The sequence below is a fragment of the Pteropus vampyrus genome, unplaced genomic scaffold, assembly GCF_000151845.1.
Source record: "Pteropus vampyrus isolate Shadow unplaced genomic scaffold, Pvam_2.0 Scaffold134, whole genome shotgun sequence".
Taxonomy (NCBI): Eukaryota; Metazoa; Chordata; class Mammalia; order Chiroptera; family Pteropodidae; genus Pteropus; species Pteropus vampyrus.
Window position 1 is genome coordinate 334,310 of NW_011888915.1, and position 13,334 is coordinate 347,643.

Below are 13,334 nucleotides of genomic sequence, written 5' to 3' on the forward strand. Positions count from 1 at the left end.
GAATGACCTCTAGAATGAGCTCTCTCCAGTACTCCCCCTGCTTGATTTAGTGTTCTCATAAGCATCCCAGCACGCCTCCATTACAGCACTGATCAATCCATGCTATTACTTTTCTGTCTCCACCAGACGTATGGTTTATGAGGATAGGGACTATGTCTCACTCAGTTTTGTATCCCCAGCACACGAGTGGCACTTAATAATTTCTGAATCACTAAATTACACCTCCTAGATCATCCTACCCTTAACTAACCTAAATTCTCTTCCTGAATTCTGTAGTCCATATTGATACCACTCAGTTGGAAATAACAATGCATTACTCCACTTGTATCATTTTCTAAAATATTAATTACTCATGTTTTATGTTCCCAGAGATAAATCTTGAGAAAAGGTATTCTCACTTAGTCTCCATAAAAAGACTTACTTACAGACACTATTCAGTGATATTTGTTGACAATGATCTAAGATTATATAGCCAAGAATAATGTAAAGCCTTACTGTTCTCACTGTATCACTAAATTCACTTATGGGTATATGTACTCATTACTTGCGTGACCTTGGCCAAGTTACAGCATCGGAACTTTAGTTTTCTCATTTAGAAAAATGGGGACAACAGCCACACTGCAAGATTGTGAGTGGGTTTTATGAACTATATAAATGTTCATCTCTTGAACACGTGCCTAGTATGTGCCTAATAGAGCCTGCAACATGACAGATCCTCAGATATTTGTTGAGAAAATATGTAAATCTATGTTACTAGGGAGATCAACAGCTAAAATGAACAAAAAATGAACATACCTCCTGATCGTCAAAGAAGTACTACCTATATCAACTTTGCGGCGGAGTTTCTGATCTGAAATTCTGCCACCAGAGTTATGAGTAAGGTAGCAAGTTCAGAACAGAACTCATTGATCCCACTCTGTGAAGTCCAGGATTTACATTATTTATTCTAAACCGCAAAGTTATTTTAGATTTAACTGAAGTCAAGCCAGTGCCTATATTTAAAGGAAATACTTAAAAGTAAGAAAAAAGGACAGGTACAGTATCCAGAACATTTGTGGTAGATCTTCTGTGGATGTAGTAGAAACAGTAAGAGTTTTGAAATAAGAAAAGCCAAGATTCCAATCTCAGACCCGCTTCTTACTTGCTATGTGACTAGGCAAATTCCTAAAAGTCTTAGCCTCTATTTCCTTACCATAAAACTGTATACTAACAATCTTGCAGTGCTATTGAAGAGATTAAAAAAGATATCAGCAATTCACTATGCGGTGCCTGGCATACAGCAGGAGCTCAACAAATGGAAGTTTCTGGATCCACCAGAATCAGGCTCTTAGAATCACAGTTACTCACAGAGATTCTGGGCTGTCTTTGAATCCAACACCTTTAGCTCTTTTACTTTTTTCTTTTGCACAGATTTCTTTTCTTCTCCACCTTCCTGATCCTTCTTGGCTAGAGAGAGAAAGATTAGAAAAACATTAAGAGCAAGCCACATCTGTGCCTTATTGAACGATTGTCCCAGCCTGGAAAGGCCCCTCACCTCCTCTCTATTAATAAAGGTCTCCCGATCATAACCTATAAGGCAAAGCTCCTCCATGACCACCCACCCTCCCAGTACTGACTCCCCCCTCCAGCTATAACAAATATCTCATTTCCATGTCTTAAATAGTTATCAATAATGCTTTCCCCACCTACATACTATCTACTTGCAGGGAGCAGCAAACTTTCTGTAAAGGATAAGACAGTAAATATTTTAGGCTTTGCAGGCCATATGGTCTGTCTTAACTTTGCCACAATAGCATGAAAGCAGATACAGACAATATGTACACGACGTGGCTGTGTTCCAATAAAACTTTATTCATAAAAACAGGTGGTCAGCCTGAGGGCTATGGTTTGCCATGCCCTATACTAGAGGTTTTCCACCATGTTATCCTATTGTACCTATTAAAAATCCTATTTATCTTTCAAGCTCCATCTTGAACATGAGTTATCTATAAAATTTATTTTATATTTGATTTTCCCAAATGACTGGTCTTTCTCTCTGAATCCCCACTGATTATGATACTTCATTATAGCAAGTCTTCTCCCTGACCCTGTCATAAGTATATATGGTATCTCCCTGACAAGATAAGAACTTTGTTTTCCTCTTTGCAAATCTCGTGGCACAAAAATATATTCCTAGCAGGATCCGATTGCTTAAATATCATGTTGGTGAACAGACAGAAAAGGTACAATACACTCCCTACACTCTTTTCAGACTATCGAGAGCCAACGTATTCTTCCTTTTCTGTGACTCTTTCCCTGATAAATGTACTCACTGTCTGCTTTGCTGAACCAATTTTCATGGTATTTGTTATCTATACCTCATTTGACAATGAATTATTCAGTGTTAATTATTTAATGTTTTGTGACATTTTATATGTATCATCTTGATCCTTTGAAACCTGTGTTACTTTGTAAATGTGGCTACCTTCTCATCCTTCCTACACTTTGACTTTCACGAGCATAGACAAAATAACATTTCATTATATCACTCCCTCAGCAGCTAGCATGGCAGTAACATCCACTAAAAAATGGTTTATACTGGCTATGAGGGTGGAGCAGTAGATAGAAAGGGACACAGGAGATGTTCTGGACAGATATTAATTGTAAAATATTCTGCGTAACTTGGTATCAACTTTTTAGAGAGCCACATGAGAACATTTCTGCAAGAAGTGTCAAGAAACTGACACCCAAAGACTCCACAAAGACACTACTATAAACAATAAGCAAATACAGTAAGGTTTCTGGATACAAAATCAATGTTCAAAAATCCATAGCGTTTCTGTACTCTAATAATGAAATGTCAGAAAAAGAAGTGAAAAAAATAATTCCTTTTGCGATTGCAACAAAAAGAATAAAATATCTAGGAATAAATCTAATGAAACATGTGAAGAAACTACATAATGAAAACTATAAGATCCTATTAAAAGAAATCGAAGAAGATACAAAAAAATGGAAAGACATTCCGTGTTCTTCGATTGGAAGAATCAACATAGTTAAAATGGCCTTAAAGCATTATACAGATTTAATGCAATCCCCATCAAAATCCCATTGGCATTTTTTAAAAAAATAGGACAAAAAATCATCAGATTTGTATGGAAGCACAAAAGACCCCGAATTGCCAAGGCCATCCTGAGAAAAAAGAACGAGGCTGGAGGCATCACTCTGCCCCACTTTACATTATTCTACAAAGCGACAGTAATCAAAATGGCATGGTATTGGCAGCAAAACAGACACACGGACCAGTGGAACAGAATTGAGAGTCCAGAAGTAAACCCATATTTATATGGGCAAATAATTTTCGACAAAGAAGCCAAAAACAAACAGTGGAGAAAGGAAAGCCTTTTCAATAAATGGTGCTGGGAAAACTGGAAAACCATCTGCAAAAGCATGAAACGTGACTGTTATCTATAACCACATACCAAAATTAACTCAAAATAGATTAAGGACCTGAATATAAGACATGAAACAATACAATACATAGAAGAAAACATAGGAACTAAACTCAAGGACCTTGGACTTAGAGGATTTTATGAATTTGACCTCAAAGGCAAGGGAAATAAAAGCAAAAATAAATGAATGGGATTACATCAAACTAAAAAACTTCTGCTCAGCAAAAGAAACCATTAACAAGGTAAAGAGACGACCATCCGAATGGGAAAATATATCTGCAAGCAATGCCTCCAATAAGGGCCTAATATCTAAAATATACAAAGGACTCATACAACTCAATAACAACAAAAATACAAATGATCCAATCAAAAAACGGGCAGAGGACCTGAACAGACACTTCGCCCTAGAGGACACGCAAATGGCCAACAAATATATGAAAAGATGCTCAAATATTGTTAGGTATTAGGGAAATGCAAATCAAAGCCACAATGAGGTACCATCTCACCTGTTAGAATAGCTATAATCAACAGGACAAGTAATAACAAATGCTGGAGAGGATGCAGAGAAAAAGGAACCCTCATACAGTGCTGGTGGGACCGCAAATTGGTACAGCCACTATGGAAAACAGTATGGAGGTTCCTCAAAAAACTAAGAATGGATCTACCATATGATCCAGCAATCCCTCTACTGGGTATTTACCCCAAAGACTTGAAAACCCATATCCAAAAAGATATTTGCACACCAATGTTCATAGCAGCATTATTCACAGTGGTTAGGACATGGAAGCAACCGAAGAGTCCTACAACAGACAATTGAATAAAGAAGCTGTGGTACATATATACAATGGAAGAAGATACTGCCATTTGTGACAACATAGATGGACCTCAAGATAATCATGCTAAGCGAAATAAATCAGACAGAAAAAGTTGAAAATCACATGATATCACTTATATGTGGGATATAAACCCAAAGCAACAAATGAATAGGACAAACAGAGACTCACGGACATGGACAATAGACTACTGGTTACAAGAGGGGAGGGAGGGGGAGGTAGATGGGATAAAAGGGGTCAAATATGTGGTGACAGAAAGAAATCTAACTATGGGAAGTGAACACACAGTATAAATATATATATGTGTGTGCGTATACACACACACACACACACACACATATCCCTTACTGTTAAAGCATACAGCTGAAACTTATTGGATTTTGTTAACCAATGCCACCACAAAAAATTTTATAAATAAATAAATAAAAAGAAACTGACAAAGCTAGCTGCTTCTGAGGAAATGAATGGGGTGCCTGAGTATGGAAGTGAAGGCATACTTTCAATACAAACACATTTATATCATTTAAATTTTAAACCATATAAAAATTATTACTTGGTACAAACAAATAAGAAATAAAGCAAACAAGAAAGAAAGTTACATGGCGAAAAGTACAAAGAATTATACAAAATTCCATCCTTTGTCCTAATAGTCCCAACTTGAAGAAGAAAATGCTAAATACATGAAGATTAGTTACTTAGATAAGTATTTACTGAGTACCTACATGTGCCAGGCTCTATTCTAATCAATGGGAATAAAACAGTGAACAAAATTGAGAAAGATTCCTCACTTCATTGAACTTATATTTCAATAAAGAGAAATAAATAATAAACCAGTTCATAGATAAACAGTACATTAGATGGTTGTAAGTGCATCGAGTAGGGAAGAGAATAGGGGGATTTGATAGGGGAGTGGATAACAACTTTAGTGGGGTGCTCAGGGAAGGTCTTAGGGAGAATGCGACATTTGGGTAAAGACCTTTTAGAAAGTCAGAGATCAAGTCACATGAATACCTGGGGGATGCGGGGATGGGGGGTGCGATTTCAGGCAGAGGGAACAATAAATGCAAAGTCCTGAGAGAAGAGCACGCTTGATGTGCTAAAGGAAAAGCAAAAAAGGTCATTATGGTTAGAGTAGATGGCTTAAGAGGGGGAGATCAGGAAATAAAATAAGAGAGACAGGCAAAAACAGATTGTATAAAGAAATCTATGGATAGTCAGATAAAAATGCAGACTTAAAACATCTAGACTGTACCACAAAAACTTAGCAAGGAAGGAGAAAGGGTTAAGTATTATATTTAAAAACTGGGAGGGTATAGGGACTAAATGTAAATGAAGTTTCTATACTTCACTTGAATTGGTAAAACATCGATATCATTAGATTGGGATAAATTATGTATATATAATGTAATACCCAGAGCAATTTACCTAAGCAAACTACACAAAGAAATATACTCAGGCATTATAAGTCAAAATGAAATCTTTAAAAAATGTTCAAAAAAGCCATAGGAAAGTGAAAAAAAAAGAGAAATAGTAAACAAACAGAAAACAAATAATACAATGGTAGACTTAAACCTTAACATATCGATAATTACCTTTAATATAAATGGTCTAAATACAACAATTAATAGAGACTGGCTCTAGTATAGGTGCCTGTCAATTAGCTTTTTCGATTGTAATGTGCCTGATATTAAGCTTTTGATTGCTGAGGTATCCACTTCAAAGACATCCATCTTGAATAGACATATTGCCAGCTACATAACTAGATAAAGAACCAGGCTACCCTACCCAGGAAGTCTCCCTTTTAGAAAGCCTTGGGTGACCCTCCTTTTTCCCTTCCTATGCTTTAATTTCTACTCTTATGTTTTAAATTCACCAATAAAGAGGGAACTCATAAAACCCTAAGCAGCTCATGTCAACCTAATAAAGGCAACCCCAGGGTTTGTGTGTGTGTGTGTGTGTGTGTGTGTGTGTGTCTGTGTGTGTGTGTGTGTGTCTGTGTGTGTGTGTCTGTGTCTTTCTCTCTTTCTCTCTCATTCTCTCTCTCTCTCTCTACCAGTGACTGCACTGTGAGCCCCAGAAGTGTCATATCAAGACCCGTGAGCAATAAATCTTGTTTTTTCAAAGTTTCCTATTGGTTGTTGCTTAGGTGTGTCTTGCAATCATAATAAGAACCACAACAATGGCTCCAGTGGGGGAAATGTCTGGGATGGGAGGGGGCTTGCCAGAAGTAGTTTGGGCTCAGGTAAGTAGCCCCAGGCGTTCCTAGTTGACAGCATCGCCAGGCTGAGCCTAACACAAAACACTGACAGAGTGGATTAACAAAAGACTCAACAATCTGTTGTCCATAAAAAACTTACTTCAAATATAAAGCCACAGGTCAGTTGAAAGTAAAAGGCTGAAAAATATATACCATGCAAACATTAATCAAAGAAAAAAAGGAAGAGTGGCCATATTACTATCAGGGAGGTAGACTTCAGAGCAAAGGAAATAACTGGAGACAAAGAGGGACGTTACATAATGACTAAAGGATCAATCCACCAGGAAGATTTAACAATCTTAAATGTGTATGCACCAAACGAACAGAGCCTTGAATGTAAGAATCACAACTGAAAAAAGAAACCAACATAGCTGTGTTCCAATAAAATTTTATTAATAAAAAGGGGTTGGGCATAGTTTGCTGACTCAAATAATCAATAGTATTGGAATACTGGCTCTTCATTTTGAAGGAAATAGATCCCAACTTTATGCTATTCACAAAAATAAATTCCAGATACATTAAACATCTAATTGTTAGAAACGGAAATTTAAAATAATTCTGAATAAGTTAAAACCTTCCTAAGAATAAACACAAAATCAAGATGATATAAAGTAAAATACACCCTAATTTGATCACATAAAATTTTAATTTTTCAATGTGGTGAAAATCATCACATAAAATATAAAAAGAAATGAATATTTCCATTTCCAGTAATAAGGCCAAATCTCCCATGGAAAACATCTTAAAATGCTGGTGTAATGTTTTTAAAAATTTAGTTTGAAAGCATGGAAGAGGTGACAAGATGGTGATGAATAGATCCGGAAAGGTAAGCAAGACACTGGCGCACTTTTCCAATACCAGTTTGATGGTTTTATGCGGCAAGAGTGGTACAAGGATTGAGGTCCAGTTTCTGCCTAATGTAGAGTCTCACATGAGACTCTCGCCTCATTAGCTGAGAGCAAAAAAGGCTACATCCTCAGGGTAAAGGTGAACACAACATGCTTATAGTTAGAAGCCCCAGAAAGCCTACGCTCTCAGATCAGGGTGAACCAGAGGCAGATCAAGCCTTTCCAAAACCACAAGCCTTGGCTCAGCTCACTCCCTGACTGAATTAAGGTGATCAGTTCCCACTCTTATCTGTCTACAAAGGAAAAAACAATGATCTAGACATTGGAGCTAGCCAACAAGGACTTTAAAGTAACTATAGTTAACATGTTCAATTACATAGAGAGAAAAATAAAAATAGATGAAGATGGAGAAGTTCACTAGAGAACTAAAATTTGTTAAACGTTCTAGAATTAAAGGTTATTGTAACTGAAATTAAGAGCTCAATAGATGGGTTTAACAGGAGACAAGAAGTAGTCAGTGAAATAGAAGACAGGTCAATAAAAAAGATAAAAACTAAAGCACAGAGGTAAAATATGAAAAGCAATAAAAAAGTGTAAGGGACATGTGAAAAAGTCTAACACATGTGTAATTGGAGCCCCAGAAAGAAACAAGACTGGAACAGAAGCAGTTAACAATATGGCATTGTGCGCGTAAAATATTTGTTAAGAGGGTAGATCTCATGTTAAGTGTTCTTACCATAAAAACAAAACCAAAAACAAGGAGACATAAGAAATCTTTTGAAGGTGATATATGTGTATATTACCTTGACTGTGGTGATGATATCTCAGGTGTATGATATGTTCAAACTCATCAAAATGTATACATTAAATATGTGCAATTTTTGTATATTAAATATACCTCAATAAAGCTGGAGGGGAGGAGAAATATTTACTATTAAATGTGATTTAGAACATGGGAGGAATCCTAGGATTTCAGTTTCACAGGAAAGCTTTAGACAGGAGTGCAGAAAAAGTAAATGCAGAGAGTAAAATATTTAAAATAACAGAGAAAACAAACAAAAAACCCAAACAAATACACGTAAAAAGGAATGCTAGCCATAATATTCACTGGCACTGAACTTTAAAGCAAAATAAAATATCTATAAATTAAGAAACAAAAATAAAAACTGGACAGAAGCAATATTTGAAGAGAAAATAGTTGTGAACTTTCCAAAAGTGATGAAGATTTCAACATACAGAATCAAGAAGCTCAGAGAATCCCAAGGATAAATATGAAGAAAACCACACCATGGCACACCATCACAGTAAAACTGCTAAAAACTAGAGGAAAAAAATTCTCAAAGTAGCAGGTGGCAGAATATATTACCTTCAAATGAACAACAATAACACTGACACTGGAACTGTTTTTTTTAAACAGGGGGAAAACAAAAAATATCCTTCAAAATTATAGGTGAAAAAGATATGTCCAGACAAAAACGGAGAGTTCATTACCAGCAGACCTGAACTAAAATAAATACTAAAGAGAGTACTTATTCAGGCAGAAAAAAATATATACCAAAAGGAGATACAGAAATGTAGGTAAGAAGGAAAAACACTAGAAAGGTGTTTTAAGTAAATATTGATATCACAAAATAATAGCAAAAATGTTTGTGGGGTTTAAAACATATGTAGAACTAAAATGCATGACACCAGTAACTAAAAAACAGGGTGTCTAGTAAATAGAGTTAAAATGTTAAGTTATAGCATTTTCTGGAAGGTAGTAAAAGTTATAATGTGTATTAGATTATAGTAAGTCAAGCATACCTGCTGTAATTTCCATTGGACCCCCTAAAGGACAGTAAAAAATGCGTAACTAAAAATTGGAGAAACGTGAAATAATAAGTGAGTTTTAAATGAATCCATAATAAGGCAAGAACAAAAAAAAGAATGTAAATTGGAAAAATCAAGCAGAAAAAAATAGTACTGTGGTATACATCAACTCAAACAGATTAAATACTCCGCAGTGAAAAGACTAAGATCATCAGACTGAATTTATGAAACACACACTAACTATATAAGTACGGCTTACAAGAGATACACCTTAAATAAAGATACAGAAATGTTAAGGGTAAAATAGTGGAAGGAGATACACTAACCAAAAAAAAGCTGGTCTAGCTACACTAATAACAACGATTTCATCTCTAATAATACCACTGCCTTGAAAAGACATATTTTATAATGATAAAGAGTCAAACCACAAAGAAGAAATAATAATTCTAAATTTAAATACATGCAACAATTTAGTTTCAAAATATGCAGAGTATAAATTAATAGAACTAAAGAAAAGAGTAAATCTATAACCATAATGTTAGAATCAAAACTTTTGTACAATAACTAATAAAACAAACGACAAAAACTTGGAAAGGATATAGAAAATCTGAACACATCTAACGAACTGGAACTAATTGATATAGAACAATGTACCCAACAATGACAAATTACACCTTTATTTCACATGCACACAGCACATTTACCAAAATTCACCACATGATGAGTAAAAGCAAGCCTCAACAAATTTTGAAGGACAGAAATAATTCAAAGTGTGTTCTCTGACCACAGTAGTATTAAGCTGAAACTCAGTAAAAAGATAACTGAACAATTCTCAACCATTTGGATATTGAGTAAATATCTAAATACTCTCGAGTCAGGTAAGAAATCACAAAAGAAATCAGAAAACATTTTCGATGGTATGAAATCAGCATATTACATAGAACATATTAGATACAACACAAAATAAGATGGTCACTTCAAACCCAAATATTTCAGTAATTGTATCAAATGTAAACAGACTATATATATGCTTCAGGTAAGACCAGTGTTGTCAACTGGATTAAAAATAAAAGAGTCTAAGTATATGTTGTTTTTATAAGAGAAACATCTACAATAAGGATAGAAAAAGGACGAAAACTATAAAGTTATACCAGGCAAGTTCTACTAAAAGTTGATGAAGTTATATTAACAGCGGAAAAACAGTCTTCCAGGCAACAAAAAGCACTACAAAAGACAAATGGACACAGTATGATGATAAAAGTTTTAGTTCATAATGAAAATGCAAGAATTTTGATTTGTATGTATCTAATAACATATATTTGTATGTTAAGATATATAAAGCACCAAAAATATATAATCTGAACCTAATCATGAGAACACATTAGATGAATCCAAACTGAGGAGTATTCTACAAACTAAGTGGTCTGTACTCTTCAAAAACTTCAAGGTCATGAAAGATAAAGACCAAGGAACTATAATAAGGAGTCTGACTTCATTTTTTTGATGTTTCACTGTTGAAAGCTGTTAAGCCTCATCTCTCCCTTTTCCCGTTGTCCCCCACATCTGGGCAAACTAATAGAAAGCCTCAGTGCTCCTCCTCTGATGCCGGAAGGAGATTCAAAATGCAAGGAACTTGTGCAGGAATTCTTACCCTGTCCCACCCCTCAACCACAATAAAAACCCAGGCCAGTCTCCTTTCCTTGCCTTCTCAAGCCATTTCAAACCTGCTCTTCCCAGAGACCCCAATTATGTAAGTTAATGAACTTTCTCATACTCTCCTGGTGTGTTTGTGTGGGGTGTCATCAATCTTGACATCCAAACCAAATTCTAAGTAGCAGTCCATCTGCCTTTGCAGGTGACTGTAACAGGAATCACTCCCAATTAAAGAAGACTAAAGGACAACTCTATGAGATGCGTGATCTAGCATTATTTCTGTAAAGAATATCAATGTGACAATGGGCAAAATCTAAAGAAAGTCAAATTAAATAATAGTATTATATTAATGTTAATTTCCTAATTTTGGTACTTTGGTTATGGACCTGTCATTAGGAAACGCACACCGAAGGATAAGGGGGCATCAGGTCTGTAACTTACCCACAAATGGTTCAGAGAAAGAATGACACACACACACATGCACAAGTGTGTATACACATACAGACACTTAGAGAATAGGCAAATGCAATAAAATGCTAACATCTCAGGAATGCGGTGAAGTATGTATGTGCGGGAAATATTTTGTACAACTCTTAGCAAGTTTTCCATAAGTCTGAAACTATGTTGATATAAAAAATTAAAAGAGAAAAATAAAGCAAAAGCAGAATTACAATGCTAAATCTACAAAGTAGGATGTTTTAATCATTTATCTTAGTAACTGATAAAACAATCAAACAAAAAGGATAGAAAAAATTTAAACAACACTATTAACAAACTAACGGACATATACAGAACACTTAACTCAACTGAAGAACACATAAATGCTATTCAAACGCACACAGAACAGTCACAATATTTAACAATGTTTGGAGCCGTAAAGGAAAATTCTACGAATTTCTACAGATTGAACTCACAAGAGCAGTGACCAAAAGGCAATAAGATATTTTTAAAATCCTGAAAACTCATTGCAATAGACAGAATAACAGTTCCTCAGGCATGAAAATGAATACTTTCATATAAAATACATGAGAGAATTTAGATAAAATAGACAAATTTCTAGCAAATGATATAACTTACCAAAACTGACTCAAGAAAAAAACCTGAACAGTCCCTATAATCATGAAAGATATGAAATTGGTAGTTAAAAGTTTCTTAAGAAACCCAGATGACTTTGCCAGCCAATTATTTCAAACATTCAAGGAATAAATGATTCCCATAATCATATGGAAAAATTCTTCCATTGTATAAAAAAAGGAAATATTCTTCAACTCATATTAAGAGACTGGCATAATCTTAATAGCAAAATGTGAAAGAACAGTATCCAAAAAATCATATTTTCACTCATAAAACATAGGCATGAAATTCCTAAACAAAATACTAGCACACTGAATTAAGCAATATAAAATAAAAATAGATCATGCCCAAGTTAGACTTATTTTAGCAAGGAAAGATTAGTGTAACAGAAGCCAATTAGTATGATTCACCGCAATTACAGATTAAAAGAGAAAAATGATATAATTTTAACAGTACAAAAGAGCATCTGATCAAATTCAATATCCACTCATGATAAATAGTCTTAACAAACTAGAAACAGAAGAGAACTTTCTTAATGAGACAAAGGGTATCTACCAAAAGCTGAAGGTGAAAACCATGCTTAATGGTAAAATGTCAAAAACTTTCCCTTTGAGATAAGGAGCAAGAAAAGAATATCCATTATCACCACTTCACTGAACAACATTGGCTGGATGTCATGGCCAGTACAATAAGGCAAGAACAAGAAACAAAAACTCTAAGGATTAGAAAGGAAGAAATAACATTCTTAGTTGAAGACAATGATGGTAAGTATAAACAATCTGAAACAATCTGTAAGTTATGAGCAAACAAAAAATGAAATATATAAAAATATGAAGTATCTAGGAATCAATTTAATAAAAGTTGTGCAAAACTCTTCCCTATGGGGAAATAATATAGCTTTACTGAAAAACAAAAATGATAAGTGAATATAAATTTAATGATTCACAAATTAAAAGACTCAAGTTCTTTCCAGATTGATTTATAGAGTCAGTAGAATAAAAATTTCAACAGGTTTCATGTTTAAGTTGACAAGCTAATTCTAAAATTTACATGGAAATACAAAGGCCAAGAAGAGCTAGGTCATTGATGAAAAAGCAGCAAAACAGGAGATATCAATACATATAAAACTGTAATGATCAAGATCATGTGGTACTGACATCAGGATAGACAAAACGACCAACAGAAGAGCGTACAATCCAGACAACAGATCCATGAATAAAGGCACTTGCTATAACAGACTGGGCATGTCGGATGACTGGGAAAAGGACAGACTTATCAATAAATGGAACTGGAACTAAATATCTGTATGAAAAAAAGAAATTGTATCCATATGCAAATAAATCAGTTATAGGTCAATTAAAAACCTTAATGTGAAAGGTAAAACTATAGGATTAATTATCTTGGTAACTAAAAATTTCTTAAACAAGACACG

At 34.7% G+C, this 13,334-nt stretch overlaps 1 protein-coding gene across 3 annotated transcripts in view; it reads right to left on the minus strand.

Annotated features, from left to right (window-relative positions):
• The window catches only part of DIAPH1 (diaphanous related formin 1), a 90,841-nt gene that overhangs the window by 19,611 nt on the left and 57,896 nt on the right, over positions 1–13,334 (minus strand). For all 3 annotated transcript variants that reach the window (XM_011367423.2, XM_011367422.2, XM_023534851.1), the window contains one exon: positions 1,348–1,446. In XM_011367423.2, coding sequence (XP_011365725.1) covers positions 1,348–1,446 — 99 coding nt within the window. The remainder of the gene's footprint in view (positions 1–1,347; positions 1,447–13,334) is intronic.